This window comes from Balaenoptera physalus (assembly GCF_965194825.1).
Source record: "Balaenoptera physalus genome assembly, chromosome: 20".
Lineage (NCBI taxonomy): Eukaryota > Metazoa > Chordata > Mammalia > Artiodactyla > Balaenopteridae > Balaenoptera > Balaenoptera physalus.
This window is the reverse complement of record NC_138901.1, coordinates 54,911,394-54,939,384: the sequence shown is the minus strand read 5'-3', so window position 1 is coordinate 54,939,384 and position 27,991 is coordinate 54,911,394. Positions and strand designations below refer to the sequence as shown.

At 56.9% G+C, this 27,991-nt stretch overlaps 3 protein-coding genes across 18 annotated transcripts; 1 reads left to right on the top strand and 2 right to left on the bottom strand.

Moving 5' to 3' along the window:
• The first annotated feature begins 644 nt into the window (after window positions 1–644).
• ENO3 (enolase 3) lies at window positions 645–6,847 on the top strand. 3 transcript variants are annotated; one of them, XM_082443906.1, is made up of 12 exons: window positions 645–742; window positions 2,608–2,694; window positions 2,964–3,059; window positions 3,210–3,268; window positions 3,444–3,513; window positions 3,912–4,045; window positions 4,935–5,157; window positions 5,249–5,446; window positions 5,648–5,849; window positions 6,281–6,389; window positions 6,552–6,610; window positions 6,696–6,847. In XM_082443906.1, the coding sequence occupies exons 2-12, from the start codon at window positions 2,610–2,612 to the stop codon at window positions 6,763–6,765; spliced, it is 1,305 nt and encodes a 434-aa protein (XP_082300032.1). In that variant the 5' UTR covers window positions 645–742; window positions 2,608–2,609; the 3' UTR covers window positions 6,766–6,847. The 3 variants fall into 3 exon arrangements, with proteins under 3 accessions (XP_082300032.1, XP_082300033.1, XP_082300031.1); XM_082443907.1 differs by lacking the exon at window positions 645–742 and adding an exon at window positions 1,368–1,386; XM_082443905.1 differs by lacking the exon at window positions 645–742 and adding an exon at window positions 1,825–1,975.
• Window positions 6,848–7,662: 815 nt separating this feature from the next.
• SPAG7 (sperm associated antigen 7) lies at window positions 7,663–12,134 on the bottom strand. Of its 2 annotated transcripts, none has more exons than XM_082443939.1 (7): window positions 11,895–12,134; window positions 9,325–9,392; window positions 9,000–9,088; window positions 8,778–8,862; window positions 8,434–8,523; window positions 8,178–8,334; window positions 7,663–8,063 (listed from the first exon to the last, which is right to left on the bottom strand). In XM_082443939.1, exons 1-7 carry the CDS (start codon window positions 11,977–11,979, stop codon window positions 7,954–7,956), a joined length of 684 nt encoding a protein of 227 aa, XP_082300065.1. In that variant the 5' UTR covers window positions 11,980–12,134; the 3' UTR covers window positions 7,663–7,953. The 2 variants fall into 2 exon arrangements, with proteins under 2 accessions (XP_082300065.1, XP_082300066.1); XM_082443940.1 differs by lacking the exon at window positions 11,895–12,134 and adding an exon at window positions 10,740–11,171.
• Window positions 12,135–12,165: 31 nt separating this feature from the next.
• On the bottom strand, window positions 12,166–27,958 carry CAMTA2 (calmodulin binding transcription activator 2). 13 transcript variants are annotated; one of them, XM_082443793.1, is made up of 23 exons: window positions 27,741–27,956; window positions 26,360–26,454; window positions 26,029–26,132; window positions 25,582–25,649; window positions 25,364–25,499; window positions 24,693–24,779; window positions 24,279–24,432; window positions 23,797–23,931; window positions 22,307–23,247; window positions 21,445–21,571; window positions 19,617–19,751; window positions 17,903–18,018; window positions 17,092–17,276; window positions 16,711–16,789; window positions 16,341–16,563; window positions 15,858–16,159; window positions 14,575–14,771; window positions 14,138–14,321; window positions 13,860–13,931; window positions 13,724–13,744; window positions 13,371–13,558; window positions 13,112–13,186; window positions 12,814–13,012 (listed from the first exon to the last, which is right to left on the bottom strand). In XM_082443793.1, exons 2-23 carry the CDS (start codon window positions 26,388–26,390, stop codon window positions 12,949–12,951), a joined length of 3,624 nt encoding a protein of 1,207 aa, XP_082299919.1. In that variant the 5' UTR covers window positions 26,391–26,454; window positions 27,741–27,956; the 3' UTR covers window positions 12,814–12,948. The 13 variants fall into 13 exon arrangements, with proteins under 13 accessions (XP_082299926.1, XP_082299919.1, XP_082299924.1 ...); XM_082443798.1 differs by having other exon boundaries at window positions 24,693–24,764; window positions 27,741–27,955; XM_082443800.1 differs by lacking the exon at window positions 13,724–13,744 and having other exon boundaries at window positions 12,166–13,012; window positions 24,693–24,764; window positions 27,741–27,953.
• Window positions 27,959–27,991: the final 33 nt, after the last annotated feature.

Genomic DNA, 27,991 nt, shown 5'->3' with positions numbered 1-27,991 from the left:
CTGGCTGGAGCCCACCTCGACTCCAGGGGATTATCCCTCGCGCTGGATCAACTCCAGCCTCAGGCCTCACCCCCACGTCCCAGCTCCGCCCGTCCCCCGGTCAGCAATTTGGGTCACCGGCCGTGCCCCTTGGCCCGTCTCTGCAGAGGTCACTGAGCGACCGTGGGGCGAGACGGGCGGGCCTATTTTTCAAGGCGGAAGAATACTAAGTGGTTTCAAGATTGCAACTTTTTCAAGAAGGGGAAAGTCCCTTCTACTTTGGCCCGTTAGGTTTTTCCTTCTTTTTCAGTAAAACTTACGGTAAGAACTTGTGTCTGATTAGTTCACTCACCGCCCACCGGGAAGAGGGTGGGGCAGGACCCGGAGGCCTGCTTAGGTGAACTAGCCCTTGCTGGCCGCCCGGGCAGCTGAGGGGCTTGGCCACTTCCGGTCCCTCGGGGGAGGGGCGCCTCCCGGGCGGGAAGGGGCTCCGCTCCTCTCCTGTCCTCCGCAGCGAGCGCGGTGCCCTCGCGGCCACTCCGAACCCCAGGGGCATCCGACGCTCCCCGAACCCCTGTTCCTCGACAGCCGCGGCGGCTGAGTCACTGGGCGGCTCGGGCGGGGTCGCATGCGGGCACGTGGCGGCGCTCCCCGCCCGCCGTCTCCTGACCCTTGGCCTGCCGCACCCACTACCCCAGGGTGGAAATCTCCCGAGAGGGAGCGGCCAGAGATAAGGCGGGGAAGGCGAGATGGAAGACCGGGGGTAGGGATCCTGAGGTGGGGGCTGGGAGACACACCGCGGGGCAGGCAGGGCGGGGAGGGGAGCTCGGGAGAGAGCCCGGGGGTGAGTCACCGGGCGACGGCCGCTGCGGCGCCGGCGGGAAGGGCTTCCAAGTCGGGGGCGACGAGCAGGGAAGCCGATGACCCTCGTTCGCCGGCCGGCCGGCCGGAGCCCGGGCGTGCCCTCAGCTCCCGGCAGGGGCTGCAGCCAAAGTCGGGGCAGACCTCACTCCCGCCAGGCCCGCCGAGGCGGAGAGAGTCACCGAGTGCAGAGACCCACTTCCCTGCAATGCTGCTAGCCGACCACCCGACTGGCCCCCGATGGTCAGACGCTCAGAAAGGGCCACCCCCTCCTCCCGTCCATTCATTTTTTTCACTTTTGATTCAGCATCATTCACTGATGGGCTGGGATCACGACCTGAAGCGCCTGCGGTCGGTGGGGAAACGGCTCCTGACTGTCTCCACGCAGAGCGATAAGTGCTGTCCTAGCGCTATCAGTAGGGCGCCGCGCCAACTCTGAGGGCCTGTCTAAATTCGTCAGCCCGTCCCCTCCCCCACTGCCCTTGCTGGCCGAGAGAGGGTAGGATGGGGTGGAGCCGAGTGAGGCCGCAATGGGGACCCTGAGAGGTGAGGCTCTCTCACCTTCTGAGTGGGGAGTTCAATTTTAGAGCTCAGAGCTTGCCCAGAACCCCTGCCCCTGCCCCCATTGAGGACAGAGGCAGTCCCCCGCCCTCTAAGTGAGCTGAGCACGTGTGGATGTCGTTCCTGCAGCCCCTCTTCCAGGCCCCCTCCCCAGCCCTGCAGGACTCAGGTTACCCCTGGCCTTTCCTAAAGGGCACTAGTTCCTCCTTAACCTTTGCGAAACAGGAATAGAATCCTGGGGAGGGGAGAAACACCCCCCAATTCTGAAGGCCCTCCCCTGTTTCTCCCCAGGAGTGGAATTAAAAATAAGGATTTTATTGGAGAACAGAGAGAAAGGAGGAGGTAGTCATTGATCTTTTGGGAAGGGGGCAGGTGTCTAGGGCCAAAGGCTTCTGTTTTAGGCTATAGTGGGCACTTGGCTGCCAGCCCGGCTGGAGGGGGATGATGGAGAGGGTGAGAGGCGGGGCTGGCTGGGGTACAGGGTGGCTGGAGGATAAATGCCCAGCCTGAGAGGGGGTGAGCTGACACTGTCCCAGCTGCCACCTAGACTCTGAGCCCAGCGAAGAAATCCCAGGTCTGGTGAATCTTTCAGCCCTGGGGGGTAGGGGTGGTAAAAGGTGAGGGTGGTGCCACTTGGAGAAGGGGGAGAAATGTCAGCATTCTTTTCCTTCTGGGACTGGGGGCGCTTGAGAAGCCTGGAGCGGTTGGAGCAAGCAGGATGGGGGTGCCCAAGGACAGGGAAACAAACGAGACTGTGAAGAGAGGCAGGCAGAGACGATGGAGAAGCGTGGTTAGAGTTGGAGCCAGGTGGGGGAATCTGGGGCCCCTGAGGATTTGTAGAAGGCTGAGGAGCAGGAAAATGAGGTAGACTAACAGGAGAGGATCCGAGAGCTAGGAATCCGGGGAGAACAGAGTACTTGGCCAGAGGGTGGAGGGAGAAGGCAGAAGTGCAGCTTTGCAGGAGGTGGGGTTGAGCAAGTGGAGTTTTAAGAGAGGCCTCCAGATTCTTAAGATGGGAGAGTGGAATAGGAGCTGTTCTGAGTGGGGGAGGGGCTGCGCCTGCCACTTTGGTCTGTGACCTTTTTGTGGGATATTTTTAGCTCCAGCACCTGCCTTCTTGGGGCGGGAAGACTCTTAAAGGGCAAGGGATTTGGGGTTCCTTAAGGGGTCAACTGTCCACACTCACTCACACCTCTCACCCTGCAGCCATGGCCATGCAGAAAATCTTTGCCCGAGAAATCCTGGACTCCAGGGGCAACCCCACAGTGGAGGTGGACCTGCACACGGCCAAGGGTAACACAGGCCCATTGAATGGGTTTACCTGGGAAGACCCCAACTCCATCTGCCTTTGCCCCCCAACTCTATGCCACATCCACTCCTTTCTCTGGGATCCCCTCTCCCAGCCTTCTTCCCAGGCCTTGCTCTTCCAGCCTGCTCCCCAGCAGGGAGCAGCACAAGTCTCTGTACACTGCCTCCTGTCCCTGGGCTCAGAGAGGAGACATCAGCCCTTTGGGGGTGAATGGGACTGACTCTCTGTGATCTTCCAATTCCTCCCACCTCAGGCCGATTCCGAGCAGCTGTGCCCAGTGGAGCTTCCACAGGTATCTATGAAGCTCTGGAACTAAGAGATGGAGACAAATCTCGCTACCTGGGGAAAGGTGAGGAAAGACCAAGGGGGTGGTTTCAGGACGTGGTATGCGATGTCTGCACAGGGTAGAGGACGGGAACCCAAAGCTCTTGAGGAGCTGGGGGCCACGGGAAGAGACCTAATTGAATAGAAGATCTGAACCCCCTGCTTCGGCCTCTAGGGGTCCTGAAGGCCGTGGAACACATCAATAAGACTCTAGGCCCCGCACTGCTGGAAAAGGCAAGTGGAGGGAGGACCCTCTCTCCCCCTCACCTGCTACCTGGTCCCAAGCAGCTCAGGCTTGGCCAACCATCCCATCCGCCCCAAATACCTGCACTTCTCTTTCCTCCAGCACATGCCCTGACTCCTGAGAAATCTAACCTCTGTTCTCCCCTCCTCAAACCTGCCCTTCCAGAAACTAAGCGTGGTGGATCAAGAAAAAGTTGACAAATTTATGATTGAGCTGGATGGGACAGAGAATAAGTGTGAGTGAAGGGCTAGGGACAGGGGACGGGATGGGCTGTGGGAGGGGCAGGGGAGAGACCGCGGACTGAGGTCTGGTTAGGATTATTTCTGTGTCTCGCATTTTGGGGCACACCGTAACTGGCTGGATTTGTATTCATCGCACAGGCATTTCCTGATGCCTGCCCTGTGCCAGGCTTGGGCAGGGCTGTGGACACAGCCGTGAAGCCGACACATTCCCCTGGGCTGGGTGTTCCCAGAGCACCTCAGGCTGCTGGGGAGAGATCTGTTAACAAACTCGGTGCCCAGTGGTTTGGAGTTCTGGATTCTTTCTGGGGGTGACCAGAAGGGACGTTCTAGGAGCTGACCCTAAACCCTGTGTGAGGGGCTCTCACACTTTCTTTGTACTTGCTTCCTCCAGCCAAGTTTGGGGCGAATGCCATCCTGGGCGTGTCCCTGGCCGTGTGCAAGGCCGGAGCAGCTGAGAAGGGGGTCCCGCTCTACCGACACATTGCAGATCTCGCCGGGAACCCAGACCTGATCCTCCCAGTCCCTGTGAGTGCAGCTGCCCCGCCGCATCCCGCAGTGACCCCACCCAGCAGGGAGGGCATAAGCAGCCCCTGGAAAGTCCACCTTTCAGACCCAGCTCCAAAGAAATGGTTTCCTGAAATGGAACCTCTCCAGCTGCGGTCCAGCCCTCCCCCTTTCCCACTATCCAAACCTTCCCTTTAACCTCTCTCTGCTTCTTTCCCTTGATGTAACTGGGTTCTTTCACATTCCAGTCCCAGGCTCAGTAACTCCAATTTCTCATTCTGCCCTGTGCCCCAACCCCAAATCAGATCGAAAGCTTCTTCATGGCAAAGATCCTGGCATTTTATTTTTGTATCTTCTTTAATACTTATCAAACCAAATTTGCTCTTTATGGAAATCCTTTGAATTTCATTGCAATAATAATGTTACCACTTATTGTTACTTACTAGCTAGATTGTATAAGAGCCTGAGATCTGGAGACAAGCTGCTGGGTTCGAATGCTGGTTTTGTCCCTTTACTAGTTGTGTGATTTTAGGCAAGTTTATTTAATCTCTCTATGCCTCCGTTTCCTTATCTGTAAAGTGAGGGATAATAAATTGTACCTAGTTACAGGGTAGTATTGAGAATGAAATGAGCCAATAAAATATATGTAAAGCACTTAGAGCAGTGCCTGGCCTGTAGTAAGTGCCATATCAGTGTTAGCTGCTACACCAGGCACAGGCTAAGAACTTTACATCCAGTTGCTCTAATTTTCCACATAAGATCCTGCAGATAAGCAGGTGGTGTCCCCATGTTATGGAAATGAGGAAGGAGTCTCTGAGGAGTAAAATTATTCCTCCTAGACCATTCAGTAAGTAGGGGATCCAGGATTCCACATCGATGCCCAGGTCTAAGCACCCTCTCCCCATCTCAGGCCTTCAATGTGATCAACGGGGGCTCCCATGCTGGAAACAAGCTGGCCATGCAGGAGTTCATGATCCTGCCCGTGGGAGCCAGATCCTTCAGGGAAGCCATGCGCATCGGTGCCGAGGTCTACCACCACCTCAAGGGGGTCATCAAGGCCAAGTATGGGAAGGACGCCACCAATGTGGGTGATGAGGGCGGCTTTGCACCCAACATCCTGGAGAACAATGAAGGTCAGTGTGAGCACTCGGAGGGGCAGAACCCCTGGGTCCCCATGGAGACAGGGTGCACCGGAGCCTCAGGTCCTCTCTTTCCCTCCCCCAGCCCTGGAGCTGCTGAAGACCGCCATCCAGGCGGCTGGTTACCCCGACAAGGTGGTGATTGGCATGGACGTGGCGGCATCTGAGTTCTATCGCCACGGGAAGTATGATCTCGACTTCAAGTCACCTGATGACCCCGCACGGCACATCACTGGGGAGAAGCTGGGGGAGCTGTATAAGAGCTTCATCAAGAACTATCCTGGTGAGACCCTGGGTGTTCCATCGCTCCTGCTTGAGTCTCTAGCAGCTGCCCTACACACTGGCTTCAGCATCTCCACTGCCACCACCTCAGTCCTTCCAATCCTTAGCACCATTGCAATCTCCACCCAAACTCTTCTGACCTGTCACTCCTCTGTGAGGCCCGTCTGACCTTTAACCCGAATCTGCTCCCCTTTCCCACCAGTGGTCTCCATCGAGGACCCTTTTGACCAGGATGACTGGGCTACCTGGACCTCATTCCTCTCGGGGGTCAACATCCAGATCGTGGGGGATGACCTCACAGTCACCAACCCCAAGAGGATTACCCAGGCCATTGAGAAGAAGGCCTGCAACTGCCTGCTGCTGAAGGTCAACCAGATCGGCTCAGTGACTGAGTCCATCCAGGCGTGAGTGCCTCTGGCCCTGGGCCGTCATGGCCTCCCTCCACCCATACCCAGTCCAGCTACAGTATTGCCCACTAACTCCAAGTCTGACTTTCCCTTGGCTCCTGACCCACCCTACCCTTTCGACCTCAAGGCTTTGATTAACTCTTGACCTCACCCCAAGAGCTTTGCCATTGTTGCCTTGCCATGCCTCATCCCCACCCCGACCCTATGCCATCCCTGTCTCCCAGATTCTGCTTCTTCCCACCAGCATCTCAGGAGCCCAAATTCAAGATCAAGAATCTCCCCTTCTCTCCTGCTTTCCAAAGAACTTAGTCATCACCCTCCCCTCAAATCTCCCACTCCCCAAAACAGAAGGGCAAAGCCCCACCTAGCCCCTGGCTTTCCCACTGAGGAGGTCCCGCCAGACCTCATTGAGTGTCCTCTCCACCTAGCTGCAAACTGGCTCAGTCTAACGGCTGGGGGGTGATGGTGAGCCACCGCTCCGGGGAGACCGAGGACACGTTCATCGCTGACCTCGTGGTTGGGCTCTGCACGGGACAGGTACTCATGGCCCCCCTCTGCCGACTGTCTGACTGAGTTTTCTTGGGCTCCCTGGCCTCCTGCCCTGGAGTTGAATGCCACCACAGGCTGCTCCCTCAGGGCCAGGCCCAATCCCTCGTCCCTGGTCTCATGCAACTCCTGGAATTCCTCTTCCCTCTTCAGATCAAGACTGGTGCCCCCTGCCGCTCAGAGCGTCTGGCCAAATACAATCAGCTCATGAGGTACAGTGGGTGCAGTAGGCCTGGTGTAAGGAGCTGAGGGCTCTTGGGTTGGAATATCACAGCCCTGACTTTGTCTGCCTTCCAGGATTGAGGAGGCTCTCGGGGACAAGGCTGTTTTTGCTGGACACAAGTTCCGTAACCCAAAGGCCAAGTGAGAAGCAGGAGGCCCCAGGATCCCACGGGACAGATCTAGGCCTTCAAGCCCTTCCCCCTGAAATAAACACTGGTGCCAACCAAGGCAGTGGCCTGCTCGTTTGTGGGAGGGAGGGAGGGAGGAGATGCTGGTCTCTGGGCTGCATGAGACAGGAGGTGGCGAAGTAGGGGCAGGAAGGGAAAACGGACATGGAACCTGCTGGGACAAGAAAGTGAGGGACTGGCCAGAGAGAAAGCTGGGCTGGATCTAGAACCACAAAGCTCACATTATGGAAGGAGGCTGGGGGAAGCAGGTGTATTATGTGAAATGAAGCTGAAGAGGAACTGACAGAACACTGAACCAGCTCCGGAGAAGGGGAGCAGGGTGGGGGGGCCAAGGCCTGACATCACCATGAAGGGGAAGCTGGATCAGACCTGCCCATAAGTTGAAGTGCACGGTCTGCAGAGGGCACTGCAGTGTGAAGTCTGAGTGCTCGTCCTTATGAAATCGAAGTGCTTGGTGAGGATGAGAGTGTAACCAGAGCAGCTACCATTTCCATGGAGCTTGGAGGATGTGAAACTATTCTAAATATTTGACATGTACTGGCCTGTGTCATCTCTGAAACAGTCCTATCAGATAGCTACCATTTATTATCCCCATTTTACTGGTGAGGAGACTGAGGCACGAAAAGGTAAAATACTTTAACCAAGGTAACAGTAAGTGGCAGAGCCAGGATCCAAACCTAGGCCCATTTGGCTGTAGTGACTGTGCTCTTAAAATACTATCTCTTATAAATGTCTACAAAAGTGCCAATATTTGGCCATCTTTGGCCCACAAAAACAATCTTATACTGTTCAGTCTATAATTGTTTCTCTTCCTCTCCAGGACCCACCTTTCTCTGTTCAAACCAACCAAGACATTGGGTCAAACAGTGTTTATTTAATGTAAAGTAACCCCAGCCCCATGGGGAAGAAATTTCCAGGGAGAACAGAGAATAATACAGATTAAATACCCACCTGTACATTCACACACACACATACACACACACAAAGACATCCAAGCTCCAACAGTGACAAATCAAACACCTCTTTCCCGCAGCCTGAGTGACAGCTGTTAGGAGGTGCTTCAGAGGTGGGGCTCCAGGATGGGTTCTAATAGCAGCAGCCTCGTCCCTCCCTGCCCTCTGCCCTGCCCCAGGGAGCTGGGGTGTCTAGGAGGTAGGTGGCAACTCTTCCCCGCTCTGCCGCAGACGCTTCTTGGCCCGGATCTCATTCATGGCCTCTTCAATGGAGCGTGTGTCCCTCTTGTTGGCCACAGGCACTGGGGGCAGAGGGGAGGGTGGGAGGGCCTAGGAGCCCTGTGCCTCAGCCTCGCTCCCCTCCCCCCATCCTGTGCTCCTCTCCCCTGCCCTCCCAGCCCCCACTGTGGCCTCACCACAGCCGTAGGTCTTGTTGGCCTGTAGCATGTGGGCCGCATCCTTGGCTGCCCCCTTCCCAATGAGGTGGCTGTACTTGTCCTTGTAGTCGCTGGCAGGGCTCACCACCACAGGTCCCTGCTGGGCTGCCTCCTCCTCCTGCCGCTGGGCCAGCTCCTAGGGGTGCCAAGGTGAGGCACCAGAGCTCAGGGCCTGACCCCAACCCCTCCCAGGTGGGGAGCTGCAGGGCCCCAGGGACTGCCAGGCGTAACTCACCTTCAGCCTCCGTTTCTCCTCAGCCTTCTGGGGGTCCCACTCCTCGCCACGACGGTAGGAGTCCAGCTCTTCATCTGAGGGTGCAAACTCCTGGGAAAGAAGGAGATGCTGGGGTCAAGGTTCCACATACATGTTTTATCTCATTCCTCTCCCTCAGCGTGGGGCACAGGCTGAAAAGGAGAGAGGAGACAGCGGGGAACTCAGGCCTTTTACCTTTTTTTTTTTTTTGGCAGTGCGGCGCGGCACGCAGGATCTTAGTTCCCCGACCAGGGTCGAACCTGTGCCCCCTGCAGTGGAAGCTCAGAGTCCTAACCACTGGACCACCAGGGAGGTCCCCCTTTTACCTTTTTGAAGATCATGACATATCGACATTCATCATCTTCCCCAAAGGAGAAGGATGTCAGGCCAGCCACCTCCACCACATCGTGTCTGGGAAGGTGGAGCGAAGGGGAAAGGCTATGTAGAGCCACGAGGGGGCCCAGCGCCCTCTGGAGGGTTCTCCCCTCTGGCCCTTTCATGCCTCCTTGGCCACCCATTTCTTGCCTCCCCAGCCCAGAGACACTCACAGTATGCTCCTCTCTATCTTGTTCATCGGCTGAAACTTTTTCTTGATCTGCCCACTGTCTTGGATGAAATCTGACACCTCTTTCTCCATCTTGGTAAAGGGAAAAGGGAAGAAGATATGAGATGATGGCCCCACCCCAATAACCCTCTCCCCCGCCAGGCCAATAGACCTTGGCCTCCCACGCCTTTCCCAGCCGCCGTGCCACTGGCTTCTGGGTTTCACCTCTCTCAAGACAGTTTCCAAACAAACTGACTCTTCAACCTTCCAATTCTAACTTATTGGAAGTCCCTTCTGAGGCTGCCTTTGATCTCTCCAGTTGTTCTCACCCTTTTACGAAACTCCACTTTCTGCTGTTTCTCTTGTTCCTGTAGTTTCTTCAGGCGGGCTGCCTGCTCTGGGGGTGAGAATGGCAGCATGAGGCCAGGGGTGGAAGCATGGGTGGGGAGAGTTTGTAAGGCTTTAAAAGGGATCTCATGTCCACTGGGAGGGTATCAGGCTAGGAAGGTAGGATGACTGTTTATTTGCCAAGCATTTATTGATAGTTCCTCTATACCTGGCACTGTGCTAGGACCTGGAGCACAAAGAGGATTAAGACATAGCTTTGCCCTTTAGGAGCTCACAGTTTAGTGGGAGTAACAAAGATTAGAATCATGCTCAACCCCACTTCCCAACCCACTGGGGAAACCAACTAACAAACATTTATTTAATGCCTGCGACATACCAAGAACTATAAAGCACTTGGGGAGGTAACGAGAACAAACCGAGCCCTGGCCTCAAGGAGCTTATCATCTCATTGTCTACATAGGGAAGGGGAAATTATTTAACTTCCTATATTGTGTAACACCCCCACTTTTTACTTCTACAGCCAAGATGAAGCTGAAATGGCCACTCTGACACTCTTCTCCTTTGGGAGTGTAGGTGTCTGAGGTGAGCTGTAAAGGGAACTCCCTACCCTTGGGTCTCACTGTTCCCTCTTCTCTCTTCCGCCATTTCAAATTCTTTATAACCTTAAGGCCCACTTCTTCCACAGGATTGGAATTCCTTCAGCTGCACTGAACCTCTTCCCATTTTCTTAATCACTTCATGTCTTTGCACATGTTGTTCCTACTGCTTGAAATGCTCTTCCTCCTCTTGCAAACTTTGAGATCCACCATGAGTCAGAGTTACTCACTTCTTCCTCTGGGGCCCAAGCACATTCAGTTCAGACACCCACTACAGCATGTGCTGAGAGCTAACAGAGTGTAACTTTTTTTTTTTTTCAGAGTGTAACTTTTGTCCTCCCTACCCCACTCTGAGCTCCTAGAAGCTACAGACCCTGTTCGTCTCCTATCCAGTTACTCTCTGTGGCCCCAGGGCCCCGACAGCTCAGGAGCTCTCCTCTCTCCCACCTCAAGGGCTCTGACCATCAGCACACCCCATATTGGTCACTGACTGTTCTCGAACTGGCTTATGAGTCATCTCTCTGCATCTGAGAAGGTGGCATAAGATTACGGTTAAGAACATAGCCTTAAAAGTCACACATGGGTTTGAAACCCCACCACTTAGTAACCGTGTAACGGCAGGCAACTGACTGAACTCTGAACTTCAGCTTCCTAGTCTGTCAACGGCCGCTGGTGAACCCACGTAGACAGTCATGGTGTTAAATAATCCCAGTTCCCAGGTCCCATTATGCTCCCTCCTTCCTCAGAGCTTTCAGAGCTCTGCCTGGAGCACTGCGCTCCCCTCTCACTCACTGACTTACCTGTTCTTCGCATCTCAGCTCACTGCAGACTAGGTTAGGACCCCTAGGTAGCCCCTCTCATAAGTTATTTTTCATTCAGAGCACTTATAAAGTTGGTTATTAAACTCCTGTGTGATCGTTTCATCAATGCGCATTTCATCGATGCTCCAGACTGTGGGCTCCTTGAGGGTACCCTGGTCCCTAGCAACCATTCAGTAAATATGGATGTTAGTTCGATATTAAGCAGCACTTGAGCCCTTTGAAGGCACCCAGGCTGCCCTGGCCTCCCTCGGACGGGTCGGGAGCCGGTGTCCTCCCCAAGGTAGTCAGTCATTCTGTCAGACTCATTCACACTCCGCAAAGCGAGCAAGACAGGCCTGCACCGACCGGCGGGCCGCGCCCTAAGCTTGCAGCCCAACTTGAGCCGCCTGCTGGGAAGTTACTCGGAGAACACAGGCGAGGAGACCATGGCCAATCGGACCGGGTAGGGGCATTCTCATCCCTCCAATCAACATTCACGACCCGCCCGGGGAGCTCGGGAATTTAAGGGTACAGATGAGAGAAAGGTTGGAGGGCGGCCCCAAGTAGGAGGGGCATAAGAGCACCGAAAGGACCCAGCAGCCAGTTAGAGGTGCTGAGGGTAGGGTGGGCTAGAGGAAGGTCGAACAAAACTTAATAGGTAGACCTTTAAGTTGAGGTGGCCAATAGGGGAGAAAGGACTGCGGATGGGCGTGTCCTGGATCCAATCGGAAGGGGGCGAGGCGCAGGGACTCGAGCGACGGGAGGTGGGCGGGGCCGAGCGGTCGAACTCACACCCCCCCCCCCCTCCGATCCGAAAGCGGGCCGAGGAACACCAAGGGGTTGGGTGGGGTTGAAGGCAGCCTACCAATCAGAGCACGCCACCGGCGGACAGGCGAGCGCATCAGCGAATTGAAAACAAGGACTGCGGAAGGCTAGGGTAGAAAGAGCCAAGGGCCTGCCGCTGGGCTTCAGGTAGCCAATCATCGTCCGCTAAGAACGGCGGGCGGGTCGGCACCCCTTTTAGGGAGTCGGGGGGTCTCTGAAGGGGCCCGTGAGGGGTCTTTCAAGGTTGAGAAGGTGGGGTCGTCCAAAGGGGTAGGAGTGCGGTCCTGAGAACCGGGCGAAGAAAGCCGGTTGTGAATTTGGGATCCTCACCTCGGGCCTTGCGCCGAGTCTCCTGGTCACCGAGGCTGGGTGGCTTCTCCATGGAGCTCAGGATGGAGCCCAGTAGGTCCGCCATCTTGGGAGTGACTGAGAGGGGGCGGCGCGTCTTAAAGGGAAGGGCAAAATGCCTTTAAGGCCGGAAACACGTCGGAGGCGGAAAAGCACGCACCCGCCCCGGCGCGGCTTAGATCCCTGCCCCGCGCGCCTGCAGCCTCCCGCCGGCCCAGGCCCCGCCCCCCGCAGACAGAGGCCGGAGGCTGGCTGGTGCAGCGATGTTTAATGGCAATTCGTAGAAACCAAGCCCATGCACAAGTAGAAAGTGCTCATGGAGCCGGCAGGAGGCCCCCGCCGCGCCTGGAGCCACAAGCCCGGCCGTGCAGCCCTCCCTGCGGCGCCTTAAATAGATTCTTCACTATACTCTGTATGTTACATTATGTACAAGCCCCCTCCCCTCGGGGACGGGGCGGGACTCCGCAACGCGTTCCTATATACACCCCCCTTTGGCCCGGAGGTTGGTGGTCAGAGTCTGTCGGGGTGACGGGGGAAGACAGGGCAAGAAAGGGAGGAAACAGACGCAGACATGCGGAGTCGGGGTGGGGGCACGGTCAGCCCTGAAACACGAGGGGCGTGCGCGTAGCGAAGGCAGAGTTGGGACCGAGGCGGATACATTCAGAGACGCGTCGAACAAATAAATAAGGCAAGTCAGGAAGGGGCCGAGGTGGGTACAGGCAGGGAGGGTGCTGTGGAGAAGGGGCAGGCAGGGCTCCGGAGGTCACAGCTGAAGATGCAGGTATGTGGGGCGTGGGTCTTCTGGAGCCAAGGACTAAAAGAGGGGGGGCACGACCCGGAGGGAAGAGGAGAAGGAGCCGGGGGTGGGAGAGGGAGTTCAGCACTTCGGAGGGGGAGGGGGTGGAGACCGAGGACGGGCTCCAACAGAAGTGATGGGAAAGCTGCCGACAGGGGGCTCCCCCTCCCCCAGAGAGCCCTGTCCCTGTTAAGACTGCAAGAAGCGGCCCCCAGGGTGATGAGAAAGGCAGTGGAGAGGTCAGGTGGCCAATCCGGGTTGGGGAAGCCCTTCCAGCTCCTGGTTCTGCTTCAATTCCCTCATCCTGCGGAGAAACAAGGAAGGAGTCAGAGGAGACCCGCAGATCGGGGAGGTGGGGTGGGGGAGGTGGCAGGCCCAAATCCAGTGAGGGAAAGGGCAGCACCTGTGCCGGCAGCGCCGCAGGAATCTCATGATCTTCCGGGCTGCCTGGTCCTGCTTCTTGGTGAGAAAGGAGCCTCTGGTGGAAGAAAGAAAAGATGAGACCTCCCACGACACTCAGGCATCCCCTGCCCTCCGCCCCTTAGGGACCCTGGCAAGGAAAGGCAGGGGGGCAGGATGATGAGTCGGGAGTCCACGGGCAGTGGGCATGGACACAGTGGGTGGGCAGAGAGGGCCGAAGGGCCGGGGGGCTAGCGCCGTACTTGTTGCGAGCAGGCAGGGTGCCCGTGGGCCGGTGGGGAGGCCCGGGCCGGCGGCGGTAGGAACGGTAGTGCTGCTGGATGAGCACCGCCGCCCGGCGGCTCTGCTGAAACCGCTTCTGTTCATAGTAGCTTCGGAACTTGCTCTGGATCAGGATGGCCGCCTGGGTCATCTTCTTATAGAGTGCAAACTGCAGGAGTGGGGAGGAGGGGCAGGGGCTGAAATGGACAGAGACCCAAACCCCTGAGGGTCACCCCCAAGTTCAGTTGATGCAAGTCTATTTCTCTAATCCACACGCTCATGGAAAGGCTGAATCATCACAGACAACCTCACACCCAGGTCTCACGCCTAATACCTTGAGTGCAATCCAGGTCAGCTTGTGGAGAGAGAAGGGGAGTTAGGGCTCCGGCAGCATTCTGGATGCTCTGGGCTGGAATGGGTGTGTGTGGGTGTGGGTTGGTGGGTATGCTTTCAAGAGAAGACGGTCTCACCTGCTTGTACTTCCGGTAACAGCGCTGGATCACAGCTGCTGCTACCTCCTGCTGCTCCTTCAGCCGCCGGCCCTAAGGGGAGAGAAGGAGGTCTCAGCACTTAACCGCCCACCTAACGGACATCTGACCTGCCCTTCCAACTTGCCTGGGGTCCCCTGACCCTTCACCCCATCCCAGGCCTGTGTGGATGACTGCTGTCCCTCCCAAGGTCCTGGGAACCTGTAATCTCCCCACTCAAGATGGTGTAATTCATCCCCTGAAACGCCCAGCCCCCTGACCTTGTACTTTCGGAAGGCCGTCTGGATGACTCGGGCTGCCTCGTACAGTTCCCGCTGCTCGTGATCCGATAGGGTCAGCAGGGCAAAATCACTCTCCATCTTGCCACTGGCGGATGCAGAGAGAAACTCTGCCCAGGAAGGTGCCGGAGGGATAGCCAGGCGACCCCGCTCAAAGGGCAGTTCGCTGCAGGGACAGGGAGAAGGGAGGCCGTGGGGCATCTGAAGTCCCTCTTCTCCCACCTGGAGACTGCTGTGAAGGCACAGCCCCAGCAACAGAGCCTGCAGAGTGACTTCAGAACTCAGCAGCCAGTGCCAATCCCCTTTTGAAAGGCCCTGGGGCCTGAGCCAGGATGGAGCTCTGGCCATGAGGAAGCTTCCTCCCTCCCTCCCATGTTCCTCTGAAGAAGGATGTGGAGGCTTTGTCCTGAGCTGGTCACCTGGGAGGGGCTGAGCTGGGGAAATGGTCCACATTCTCCAGGTAGCTGGCCAACCAGGACATGGTCTCGCTGAGCCCCACGGCCCCTGTCCGCTCCCGCATTGGGGCTCCAGCCTCAGGCAGCCCGACAAAGTCCTCCCGTTTAATCCGCTCTGGTGTGGCTTCGATGATCTGCTTGGCCAGTGAGATCATGTCCACCTGGATGGAGGAGAAGCTGGGTGAGCCTCAAGGAGCCCCGACTGCCAGCTGTTCCGGCCAAGGCCGTAGCGTCAGTCCACTTTCTATCTTGTTCCTCCTCTCAGCACCAGACGATGAGGCCTCAGGGACGGCTGTCCCTGCTAACCCTGTCTTTCCCCGCCAGTGTTCCAGATTCATTTATACTTCTTGAGGTCCCACTCAGGAGTACAGCCCTCTCTGTTGAGGCATGGAAAACATAGGCTAGGAAGGACATATATATACCACATGGGGATTCAGGAGCTGGGCAAATGAAGGGCTTACCCTTCCAGGCTGACTGCCCACTGTCCCACCCGGCCTGCCCCATGCCAGCTCCCACAGACTTGGCCATGCCCGCCACCCCGTCCCACGCTCCAAGAATCAGCTCAGAGCCTGCCAGTCACATGACACCCTATTGAATGGCTCCAGCCTTGCCTTTGCTCCAGGCCTGAAGCCTGCAGCACTTCCTGCTGGCCACACATAAAGCAGCCTACCTTGTGGAACTGTCTACATTTTTTGTGCTCCAGCGCTACCCAGTTAATCCGTTAGCCTCTCTTAAGCAGATATGTCCCCAGTCCTAGCGGAGGATTGTGCTGCTGCACTTGAAGATTCACTCTCTCGCTGTGTTCATTCATTCCACAAGACTCTCTTAGCTCTTACCCTGTGCAAGCCTCCCCACCCCACCCCACCCCCGCCCCCTTGCCCCAGGTCATTGCCAGATGCCTCCATCTTGCCAACCTCTCTGCGCCTCACTCCTCCCAACTTCCTGCCATTGCTCTCGTTCCCCAAGAACCTTGTCCCTTCGTGGATCAACAAGTAACCCCTACAGCCCAGCTCTAACAAGATATTCCCCAGAATTTTTAACCTCGGATGCCTCATGACTTCTGAGTCACAAGCTCTGACAGGAGCTAAGCAGAGGGTAAACTTGCCTGTCCCTAAATGAGGGTAAATGGCCCCTTCTTCCCAAACTGCAGCCAGACTCTGATTCTGTTTCATGGAATGGTCGGCATCGCCCCACCCCGCGCCCCACTCTACTTCTAGCCCTCGTAATTCCATCAACATAAGCGGTACCGGGATCACATCCACAGCTGGTGGGCTGTCAGTTTCCTCTGGAGCAGCCCCACCATCTGGGGCTGGTGGGAGAGGAGGCGGTGAGGGTGGGGGCCCTTTGGGGTTGGTGGCTTCATAGTCCATGAGGAGCAGGGGGGCCTCTGGGGCACCAGAGGAGAGCCGGCCTGGGACCATCTCCGTAGTAATCTCAGAGGTTGGCAGAGGAGCAGGGGGAGGACTCCCATCCGGGGCACTAGAATAGGCTGACGTGACGGAGAACGTGCCATCCGATAGCTCCGAAGGCGAGGGGACGCTGCTCAGACCTGTGAGGTGAGGGAAGGGGCTGAGGACAGAAGACGCCACCTGCCCCTTGCTGCTCTCAACCTCCCTGGCCTTGCTGCTCTTACTTCCCAATCCCCGCTGCCTCCTCTCGCACTCTGTCTCCCACCCTCTGGCTTTCCCCTGGCCTGTCCTCCCACCCACAGTCCCCGCTTAAACCCTCACCAGTGTCTGGGCTGGAGGAGGGCGGCGACAGGGCAAGCGGGGGCTCAGCTGAAGCTTCCTGTCTCTGAAGTTCCTCAAGGCAGCGGGCGAGGCGCACGTGACCCCGGGAATGAGCCACGGACAGGGGCAGGCGGCCCAGAGAGTCGGGAATGCTCAGTGCCTGTCTGTTCCAACGGAAAAGGAGCACGGCAGCCTCCAGGTGGCCCAGGGCACAAGCCCACATCTGAGGAGAAGAGGGTGGAGGTGGAGGTGGAGGTGAGGCCTGGGGCCCGTCCTCACTCCTTCCCTGGATCCCTCAGAGGATCTTCCCTTTGAAGAGCCGTTCCCGTTTCCCATTGCCCACGTGCACTCAGGAACCCAGCATCCTCACCAGAGGAGTGCAAGAGAAATGGTCCACGTTGAGTGGGTCAACCTCTTGCTCTAAGTCCAAGCTTCCGGTCTCCACACTCCTGGAGGGTTTGGGAAAGGGACAACAGGGTCCAGTTAGGGAGAAAGGGCGCCCAGTAGGAACTTCAGAGTCGAAGGGACTGGGAAGCACTAAGGTCAGTGGGATAAGCAGTCAAAGAGATTAATGAATGTAAGAAGGTCAAGAGGTCAGCGTTGTAAGTCTGGGGACATTAAAACTCCCCCAAGTGCAAACCCTCTTCCAGCCCCTCTTCCTTTCCACAGTGACCCCAGCTCCCATGGCAGGGCTCCAGTTCCTCCTCAGTCCCTGGGCACCCCCGCCCTGCACCCGCTGGCCCCGGCTCACCGCCACTGGCTCAGGGTCTCGATGAGGCGGGCGTAGCCCTGGGCAGCGGCCAGGTGCAGCAGGCTCATGCCCCGGAAGGGGCTTCCATGGGCCAGACGTTCAGGACCCCTCCAGGTGGAGCGTGGGATCATGCTCTCTACCAAGACTACCACCCGTGCCTCGAACCCGGGCCCCTGGCCTTCATCCTGTGGTGCACACACCCTTAGGTAGAGACCTGAGCATCCCCAGCCTGGCATGGCCTTAGCCACCCCGCGCCTGTCCTCTCAGCTTCCAGTTCTGCCCTCTCCCCACACGTCCCAGTCTAGGTTCCCACCACTCGGATCTCTGATGGCCCATCAGTCCTCCCAGTTCAAGTTCCTGGGTGTCCCCTCCCCCCCACAGGCAGCTTCCTCCAGGTGCCAGACCTCACACCCACTTGCCCATGTTGTGCCTTCACTTTGGCTCAGATCAGTGCCATATCCACAGATGACCTCTCCCCCTCAGAACTCAAAGTCCTCTCCCAGCCTTCTTCCCTCCGAGACCTGGGACCCCCAGAGCACTGAGCCCCAACTCCCTGGATCCCCTCCCCCACCCTCTCCCTCACCTCCACCCTCCGTCAGGCCAGAAATAGTCTGAAGCCTGTCATGCCAAGAGGGTGCCCAGAATAGCCACTCTTGCCGCGGGGCGGGGGTGGGAGCAGGATGACGTCAGGGAGCAGGGAGGAGGACTGGCTGGGGACCGGAGAGCGAGGGGAGTCACACACTAGAGCCTATTTCTACAGGAAGACCCTCCCCCTGCTCCCTACCGTAGAGTGCCCTCCTCATGGAGGTACCTGAATTGGAGGGGCATCAGGACCCTGGTAGGGGGCCTGCCCAGCTGCTGCAATCTCTGCCATCCGCTTCTCCATCTGCTCCAGTCGCTCCAGGATGGACATCCGGAACTGGTTGTCTGAGAGGGAGTGGACATGGGGGGCTCAGTGGGCAGAGTCTAGGGGATGCCCTGGACACCAAAACTGGACCCTGTTCCAGAGTCTGGGTGGTGAAGACACAATCATATCCTTTCCTCCTCTCCAAACAACGGCCCTTTACCCACCCATCTTCTGAATACAGCCCCCCAGGACCAGTCCTCAAACTAGGGGTCTTCATACTATCCATCGACCTAGGACCTGAATCCAGAACCAAGACTGTGTCCTTGAAGACACAGACAGTAGGACTCCCCACAGGGAATCCAGCCCTAGCTGCCCCAGATCTCACACACACACACACACACACACACACACACACTCCCAGCCTTCTCCCAGGTAGACAGTTCTGTCCCTTCTTGCCCCAGACACTACCTCTGTAGTGGGCTGGGGCTCAAGGACTCCAGGGTCCCTCCTCTCTGTTAACCACTGCCCCAAAGAGCTCAGAGACTGTGATTTGAAAAGCACCACCCCCTCCTCCTGGCCCCCCGCAGCTGTCCACAAAGAGGATGGCGGGGAGGGGAGGTGACAGAGATGGATGGCCACGTCCATTCCTCCTCCTCCTCCCCCACCCCATGCACAAATGCACACGCGCACATGCACACATCCCAAGCTATATCTGTTCCCTCCTGAGATCACACAAGGACAAGGAGGGGAGGCAGGAGGGGATCAGAGCCATGGGGAAACAGAGAAACTGGTGCAGGCTGGGGATGTTCTGAGATGCCAGGACAGAAGGGCATGAAGGTAGAGAGGGGACAGTGGGGAGGAGGTGGAGAGGGATGAGCAGAGACTCAGGTGTGACAGGAGAGTGTGGAAGAGGTAAACAAGGAGAGGAGAGGAAGGGCAAAGGAGAGCTGGGGGATGTACCAAACAGGCGATAAGGAAGAGGAGAAGTTAAGACAAGGGTCCAAGGAGAAATGGAAAGAAGAGGGAGGCAGGAGACCCACAGGAGAGACGGTAAAGCACAGATTAGATAGGGACAGGAGGAGACGGAGACAAGCAAACCTTGAGAAAGAAACAGATGCGGAGAGAAACAATTCTGAAAGCCACAGGAGGGATAACCAGTAAAAGGGACAAACACAGTTCTGGATTTAAACAAATACACACACGTACACACGTGTGTATGTATGTGCACCTCTGTAAGAAAATATATTAAAGGTGGTGTATGTTACTGAGCAATGTTATAGTCAATTTTCATTTTCTACTTTGTGCTTTTCTATAATTTCAAAATTTCCTATAATAAATGGCTCTCTTTATAGAGGGGAAAATGATAAGAAAGTTTCAATACGTGTTTAGGTACACGTATACACTCATGTGTATTCCGTGTATGTTGCTCTAGACCCTGTCGCTGCCCCTCCCATCCTTTGAGATGCAGAGGACAGGACAAGCACTGGGACAAAGCTGGCTCCAAGATTTACAGGGAAGAGGAGATGAAGGAAGTTTGCTGCCTCACCCAGAAATGACCAGTGAAGCGGGAGCTGGGAAGAGTGGTAAAGGAGGGGCAAGGCAGTGGCTGCCTGAGTCCTGAGGGGTCTAGGAACATGACATGCTCAAAGGTTGTGGGGGCAGAGGGCTAGGTACTCACCGTCCAGTGACAACCAGTCAAGCTGAGTACTAGGCAGTGACAGGAATCGGCGGGCTCGATACTCAAAGAGCACAGAAGCAGAAAGGGGTCCCTCCCGCCCTGCCACCTGCAAAGACACCAGCCCAACCTCATGGGCTGGGAAGGGCAAGGATCAGCGAGGGGGCTCTCTTTCCTGGGCTCTTTCTCTGACCCCTGTGTCAGGGTCACAGGTGATCATTTCACATCTACCTCCCCTACTCCCCCTGCTGTGGGCCCCAGAGGCTCCTGGCTTCAGTGGCCTTGGCACTAACTGGGGAGGGATTCCCTTCATTTGAGAACTTAATACCTACTATAGGCCAGAGACCCCTTGGATTCTAGACCCTGTACTTAAGGATGTTGTTGTTCAGCACCAAAGTATAGAAGCAGAGGATCAAAAAACACCTATACTTATAAACAATTTGATGATGGTGAAATCTCTTGATTCCCCAAGATCAACGTCCAGAGGTCATAACCCTGTTACTAAGATGCGGGAAAGGAATTAGCTGCTCAACAACAGGGTCTAATAAGAGCTCTTTCCCAGGGTCTCAATGTCTATAGCCTTGAGAATGAAACCACCAGGCCCTGGCCCCAAGACCAGAAGCTGAGACTCCCAATTCCTAGCTTCTCTGGTCTCAGCCCCTCTCCTGCAATCCAGGGCTGCTGAGACTGGGAGAGGACACACTCATAGACAGCAAAGCTGTCAACCTGTCACTCTAGTGGTCCTTAGGGTCCCACAGCAACATTGCTGAGTGCCGGGTAAGGGGCAAAGTTGGTGGCAAAAGGGCAGAGATGAGCCTCGGCAATGACATCTAGACCGGGGCTGTCCAAAAGAACTTTTCCTCAGTGATAGAAACATTCTGCATCTGCACTGTCCAATAGGGTAGCACTAGCACATGTGGCCACTGAGCACCCAAAATGTGGTTAGTGTGATGGAAGAAGTGAATTTTAGGGCTTCCCTGGTGGCACAGTGGTTAAGAATCTACCTACCAATGCAAGGGACACAGGTTCGAGCCCTGGCCCGGGAAGGGCATCCCACATGCCAAGGAGCAACTAAGCCCGTGCACCACAACTACTGAGCCTGAGCTCTAGAGCCCGCAAGCCACAACTACTGAGCCCACGTGCCACAACTACTGAAGCCTGCGCACCTAGAGCCCGTGCTCCGCAACAAGAGAAAGCCATGACAATGAGAAGCCCGTGCACCACAACGAAGAGTAGCCCCCGCTCACTGCAACTAGAGAAAGCCCGCGCGCAGCAACAAAGACCCAACACAGCCAAAGAAAAAAATTAATTAATTAATTAATTAAAAAAAAAAAGAGAAGTGAATTTTAAATTTTATTTAATTTTAATTCATTTCAATAGGCACATGTGGCTAATGGCCACCATATTGGACAGCACAGATCTAGAAGCCAATGTCCTTCAGTCCCAAGACTGGTTGGAGGAGACCAACATCTCTCCCTTCTCATTCTCCCAAGAACTCCCTGGATTGGAGCCAGAGGGCCTGGACAGACATTAGAGACTCCTTGGGTCAAATGCCTGACCTTACAGGAGGGGAGGCCAAGGACCTAAAAAAGGAACAGACTTACCCAAGGTCACCAGTCAGCTAAGAAGTAGGTTTCTTAGACCAGAACTAGACCTTCTGACACCTAAGCTCAGAGTCATCTGCCTGCTGGCGGACCACAGGGCTCAGCCCCAGGACTGAATGAGGTCCTTCCACTCTCAGCAACAACCCAACACGTTTGTTCCCAGTGCTTCCTGGAAGTCCTAACTGTCCTATCTTAGTCCCTTCCCCTACCATTCCCAGCCCCCATACCGGGACAGTAGCAGCGTAAGACACCAGGCTGGACAAGGGAGGCTGGCACTGCGATGTGATCAAAGACGCAGGAGTAATGCTCGGCGGCCTCTGTCCAAGGTCCTGTGATGAGCACCTTGACCCCACCCTGCAGACGGAAGTCAGAGAGCTGTGTGACTGGGGCTCTCTCTGTTGATTAGCCCTTCACTCACTCACTCATTCATTCATTCAGACCCTGAGAGAGTATCTACTGTCCTCTGTACACCCCTGGGTCTGGGGTGCAGGGATTGGACAGGACCCAGTGGAGTGAACTCAACCCATTGTCCCTTCTCCCCACACTCCTGTTCTCTACCTGAATCTGCCAGAAATGGGGAACTCATTGCCTCCCCCAAGGCTACCAACCCATTTGCAGATAGCTGTCACTGGAAGGAAGTCCTTTTCTCAGGCCCCCTCTGGACCCCCACTGAAGTTCCTGCTTTCCCTCCCTGGAGCAGCAAAAAGCAGAACTTCTCCACTGCTGAACACAGTCTTTCAGCTTGCCAAAGTCTGCAATCACATCCCAGTTGTATTTTCTCTTCTCCAGGCTGAGTTGTCCCAGTCCCTCCCCGGCCCCACCCCACCCCCCCCCCACCCCATGAAACAGTCACCAAGGAATGAAGTCCCCTGGGGCCCTTGAGGGACTCATGCAATCACAATTCTCAGGTGGAAGGAGGGGGAGGGAGGGAGGGTTAGTCAGAGGGCCTATGAAAACAGGAAAGGCGCTACGCTCTGCGAAAAATAGAGGTTGGAAGAGAACTAGGCAGCCGTGGGGACGGAGGGAAACTAGGTCACAGACCACGGGGTAAGAGGGATGCAAGAGGGAGGAGAGAAGCCTGAGACTCACCTCAGGGTAGGACCACTCTGGGGAGAAGTCTGTGATGGTGCTAAGAGCAGGAGAGAGCTGGGGGGCCGGGGCAGGGCCACTCGGAGCTTCGTCACTGATGAGTTCTCCCATGAGGTCAGGGAATGATGAAAGACTGAAGGGCTCCAGTTCACTGGCCCCACCAGCTCCTCCAAACAAGGCCTCCCCTCGTTCTACTCTGCCCGATGGCTCCAAGGGGGAAGGTGAGGGTGCGGGTGAAGGAGGGGGTGAAGGTACAGGTGGGGCAGCCCCCGGGGCCTTGAGCTCCTCCCCACTGTCATCATCTTGAATGAAGAAGCAGTTTCCTCTTCTCCCGCCTGCTCTGGGCTGTGGAGGGGGACCACGAGCAGCTGCCTGGGGCTCCAGGGCAGCAGCGGGCTCTAGGGCAGGACAGGGGGTATGGGCGGCCTCTGTCTCAGGGAAGTCTGGGCTTACCCCCTGCCCTCCTCCATATGTCTGGCCCCTCTGTGGGCTGTTGAGAAAACGATCCGGGTCAAAGGCAGGGCTGGGAGGAGCTGGCGGGGCAGAGGGCTCAGAGCCTACGACTACAGCCAAGCTCATGGAAGGCCTAGGATCGGCCTGGGAAGCCAAGTGCCTGGTGGGCGTCAAGCCCCCAGTTCCCTGCTCCAGTCCCGTCAGGAGGAGGATAGCGGTGCCTCCTGTCGAAGAACCCCCTCGGGAGGTGGGAGGGCTAGGTCTGATCTCTAGGGGTTCCGCAAAGCCGGAGGAAGAGGAGGAAGAGGAAGAAGAAGATGGGGAGGTATGTGCCTTGGGGAGCTCTGGGGGAAGTGGGGCTATCAGTGGAGGGGGTTCAGGGGGATGGGGATGGGGGACAGAGGTCAGGGTTAAAGCTCGGGGCTCCACTTTGGGAGAGATGATGCGGTGTTTCGTGCTGCTGCATTTGTGGGTAAGGCTCCCAGAACCTGCAGTGGAAGGGGTGGTGGGGAGAGAAGGGAAACGACACATCTTTCTCCAGCCTTCCCTTACTGGAAAGCTTTCATGCATTTCCTGAGATGTCACTAAATACCAGAGGTGCCATACTAATTATGGCCACTGGGAGGCGGCAGGAATATTTCTCCTCCCCCTCCCTCCCCCTGGAGGAGCACTGCAGGAGAGGATTGAGGGCTTGGCGGAATAGCTGAGAGAAATAGGTAAAGGCATAGAAAACGGACAAAAGAACAGAAGCAAATGGGTACCAACTAAGAATAAAGCTAAGCCTGTGTGTAAGTGGTAGTGCTGGGGTGGCCAGGAGCTGCTATATGAAGAAAGCAAATAGAGAGCCTGGGCTGCCAGGAATCAAGTAAAAGGAAATGGGCAGTGTGCAGATGGGAAGGCCTCTGCTCATCTGGCCCATCTTTCTGGAACATGCAAAAGACATGCAAATAAGCATGCAAATCCCAGCTATCCCCCCTGGTGTGAGTAAGGGCAGCACACTAGGAGGGAGGAGGGTTCCAAGGTCAGGGGTCACTAACCAAGGCCCCCACTGCAGAGACAGGCATGAGTTCGGGGTGCAGGCTTGGTCGGGTGGGTGTCCAGGATCTGCTGCACCAGCTGCTCTACAGAGAACTCCTCTGTCCCGTTCCCACAGCTCCACTTGATGCCATGAACTAGAGGAGAGTTGGGGGGAAGTGTTGTGGGACCCCCACAAAATAGTCACCAGGGAACCTTAATGGCTCTTCCAAGCACCTGAGATGCTCTAAGACTTCTGGCCGGGTGAACAGAGGCCAGCAGCCTCAAGACGGCTCTGACCTGTAGCTCACAGCTGCCCTCCATATTCCAACACCTTAGATCACATCAGGGACCCTGGTACCCACCCACCCACCCAGGAAAGACCCCTCCTGGCTTGGGGGGAAATGGTCACCCCACAGACTCCTGAGTATAGAACCCTGGCCCCTTTGGGAGCTCCCTATGTCCACTCTCCCCATTGAGAGCCGTCCTAGCCCTGCTGCCTTACACATGGGCTTCAGCTGTCCCAACAGCTCCTCCCGGGACCACCTGAGCCACTCTCGACGGTCGCTGCTGATGGAACAAAAGATGGGGCTGCAGCCCTTTCCACAATCCTCCAGGGCTGGGACGTTCAGGTAGTGCACAAGGACGATGTCAGGGTTCTGAGAGCACAAGGGTACACGCAGAGTGCTATGGGGTCCTGCTGCCCAGGGGTTCAGCCTCCTAGTCCTCACTTTCTTCCCAGCCACCCCCAACCTCACCCCCCAAGTTCTGGCTCTCTCCATCCCCAAACCCCTTTCTCTTCTTCCCAGTCGCCTTTTCCCACTCAGAACCTAGTCATCCTTCCACTTCATTCTTGCAGACCCCCACCTCCCTCAAAGAGCCAGGTAGACTCTGTCTCCCTGAGCTCTTCCATCCTCACCTGGAGCAGCCAGTAGCAGCGCCGATGGAATGTGGGGACGATGGAAGAGTGAACGTAGCAGCCATAGAGACACTGCCAGGAGACAGGCTGGGGTGGGGGGAGGGCTAGTCTGCTCCCCAACTCTTCCTCTGTTCAGTCCCTTTGCAGGAATCCCAATCTTTCCACCAGTTCCTCTTTAACCCTCACCCACCCCCACCTATTCCCCACACCTTTCAAATCCCAGCACCCCAAGTCACCCCGGGACGGAGAGGAGGGAACAGTGGGGCCAAGGCCTTACAACAAGGACCAGATTTGCCATATGGGACTATCCAAAAATCAGAGAGCATGGCAACAACACATCCAAGATGAGGAGCAATGATTTGAGGGAAGAAAAACCTGTGCTTAGAGGGTCAGTACTCGGACCCCTGCGGGAAATGCAAGAGAAGTAAGGGGATTGGGCATCTGTGTCCTCCAGAGGGAGGTGTGGCCTAAGTCCTGGAGAATTGGGTCATGGAGGGAAATGGGAAGCAGCGAGTGGGCTAAGCAACCACCTAGCGGATCCAAAGTGAGTGAGAAGGGAAGAGTGACTGGGAGGGTGGTAGACAGAGAATGTCACCAAGCCCTGGCAGGGCTGGAACCCAGCTAGTGGGGAGAAGGAGGGCCAGGGCAGGTGAGCTGGAGGCCTCGCTTACCTCCATGCCCTGGACCTTCAGCTTCATGTGGTCCTCTCGGGTGGTCTTCCCGTCCTTCCGCTTCTTCCAGAGGTAACCATCCTTCCGGTATTTCACCTTCTTGCGGTTGTAGAGGATAATAGAGCCGTTCTGAGGCCTGAGGAGGGAAGGATTGGCCTTGAGTTCTGTGTACAGAACCCAGGATCTCTGCCACTCCCCACCTTCACAAAATTTCTCACCTTGTCTTGGGTGCACAGGATAGCCACTCATCATGCTTCTCGAAGGTGATCAAGTAGGATGCAATCTCCTGCAGGAGAAGAGGCACTCAGGTGGGTATCCCCTTTCCAAAGTCTCAGGCTGGCCTCCTGGTCATTCTCATCTATACCTCGGGGATAACAACAGCATCTGCTCTACAGCGTCCTTGGAGGACTGAAGGAGATAATGCAGGACGAGTACGGAGCAGAGTGCTTGGTCTGTAGGAAATACTTTGTAAATGGTAGATAGTATCTTTACACAGGTGGATATGCCAAGGAGAAGCAAGCTACTACAAGATGCAGGGCTTTATACCTCTCCTATGATCCTCAAAGAGCCTAGAGAATGTCGACAGGCACAGCAAGACCCCCATTCACTCTCCTCCAGCCCACCAGGCCCTGCTACGCCCTAATCGCCCAGGCTCCCTAGAAAACCTCATTTGTATTCCACCGTAGCCGCTCTGGAGGCAGCAGCGCACAGCGAGGAAGACACTCCAGCAGTTTCTTGGGTAGAAAGATCTTCAGGTGGTGGCTGTTCTCTAGAGGGGATGAAAGGGAGGACTTAGTGTGCTGCTCCTGATATCCCTGTGATAATCCAGGGGAAAAGGGCCAAATCCAGAGCATGGGGCGGGGTGGGGTGGGGCAGGGTGGGAGGATGGGATGAAATGATGACAAGGAGAGCAGAGATCCAAGAATTAGAAGGTCACCACTACTTGGGGAGAAAAAAAGGCTGTGCCCAAACTGGGAACCTGGATTGTGAACTCACCAGCAACCTCAGTGGTGTCCTTGGTATTCATGGTGAGGGCTCCAGGGGGCAAGGTCACCCCCGGCCTGAGGGGCCGGGGGGAGGGGGAGTCTGTGCTGGGAAGGGAGAGAACAAGGTCATGGCAGAAGCCTCCACACTATCCAGGATGAGGAGGATGAGGTGGGAGACCAGGTACAGAACTGGGTCGTGATATCTAAGAAAGATGAGGAAGTGAGAGGAAGGGGCTGGGCTATGATGTCAGAGTACAGCCAGGGAATGGAGGAGAGGGAGAACCCAGACATGGTGCCAGGAACCAACACGAGTGGGAGACACAACAGAACAGAGTAATCAGGAAGAGACCGGCAGGGTGGGGGAGGGGCGAAGGCCGGCGGGGCTGGCTTTGGGCTCTTGCGAGTCTGGGGCTACGGTGGGGTCAGGTCCTGGGGCTGGGACTCAGAACATCCGGTTCTTGCAGGATGCTTTGGCAAATGAGAGCCTGGATGCTGGGGGGAGGGCAGGAGATCTAAGTCCGGGTGGAGAGCTAGGCCTCAGAAGACACACCCTGAGTTACTTCTCTATTTGATTTTTTTCGAAGGGGAAGGGCATATCTGACAACTGATCTTAACCTACACCCTTCCCTCCAGATTGGTCAGGGCCTGGTAGAATCTGGGCTAGACACCAGGACCCAGCTACCCACCCTCAGGACAACCCATTCTCCATCCTGAGGCTGACCGCCCTGTGCACCCCGCCGCACCTCTCTCCCCAAAGCCTCTGTCTCCCTCGGCCTCCAGGCCTACTCTACCCCATCTACCACTCTGGCTCCAGCCTGAGCCCCCACCCTCCTGGGGGAACCGATGGAGGCTGGAGGATGCTCTCAGCGCGGGCTCCACCAGGTGTCCGGGGATGGGGAGGGGGAAGAGGCCCGTCCGAGCTCGGCTGTGAGCACTGGAGCCTGGGTTGGGGTAAGGACTCCGCCCTAGGGCGCAGGTGCGCAGTCCGGGATGGGGAGCCGGCCAGGGTGAGAAGCGGGCCCGGGGGCGGCCCCCCCACGGCGGGGCGGTGGTCCCCGGAGACGCTCCGAGGTGGGAGGATCCCGCCTCCCTCCCGCACGGAGGGATGACCTGCAGGAGATGCGGAGCAAAGTCTGCGGGCGCGTGGCGGGCAAGGGGCAGTGCGGGTGCCGGGGTGCGGGGGTCCCCGGGACGGTCCGGCCCGGCGGGTCCGCCGTGGGGCCCTGCGCCGAGCTGCGCCCCCTGGCGCGGGGAAGGAGGACGGAAGCGGGGAGTGGGGGCGAACCGGGAGAGGGCCGGTGGTCCCCGGCGCGGCGCGCAACGTCCGGACCGGTGGAGCTGCGCCCCCTGGCGCGGGGGCGGAGAGGCGGGCGAGAGGCCCCGGCTCTTACCTCCCGGGGTCCCGCGGGTGACGGCGGCAGCGGCCATTCTACCCCACACCGACCCCCCCCAGCGCCGGCTGACAGCGGCGTCCAACGTCACTGCGCACGGGGCGGGGCCTCCCAATTAAGGGGATGGGGGTCGGGACGACAACCTGGGGTCAGCACACGTGGGGCTCTGGGTGGGGCGCTGGCTGGAGGGACTCGGCTTCCAGGGCCCCGAGCCAGGCGGAGGGACGGACTGCCGGGAAGTCCCGGAAGGA

Excerpts from the sequence above, each read along its gene's own strand:
- SPAG7 (XM_082443939.1), bottom strand. The coding sequence starts at position 11,979 with ATGGCGGACCTACTGGGCTCCATCCTGAGCTCCATGGAGAAGCCACCC. Across the intron at positions 8,524-8,777 it reads ATGTCATGATCTTCAAAAAG|GAGTTTGCACCCTCAGATGA; the intron begins GTAAAAGGGGGA and ends CTTCTTTCCCAG. Across the intron at positions 8,335-8,433 it reads AGGAGAAACGGAGGCTGAAG|GAGCTGGCCCAGCGGCAGGA; the intron begins GTGAGTTACGCC and ends TGGCACCCCTAG.
- CAMTA2 (XM_082443793.1), bottom strand. The coding sequence starts at position 26,390 with ATGAATACCAAGGACACCACTGAGGTTGCTG. Across the intron at positions 23,932-24,278 it reads GGGACAGCTGAAGCCCATGT|TTCATGGCATCAAGTGGAGC; the intron begins GTAAGGCAGCAG and ends ACTCTCCTCTAG. Across the intron at positions 14,322-14,574 it reads CCCAGCTCAGCCCCTCCCAG|CGAACTGCCCTTTGAGCGGG; the intron begins GTGACCAGCTCA and ends CTGTCCCTGCAG.
- ENO3 (XM_082443907.1), top strand. Across the intron at positions 3,060-3,209 it reads ATCTCGCTACCTGGGGAAAG|GGGTCCTGAAGGCCGTGGAA; the intron begins GTGAGGAAAGAC and ends TTCGGCCTCTAG. Across the intron at positions 3,269-3,443 it reads GCCCCGCACTGCTGGAAAAG|AAACTAAGCGTGGTGGATCA; the intron begins GCAAGTGGAGGG and ends CTGCCCTTCCAG.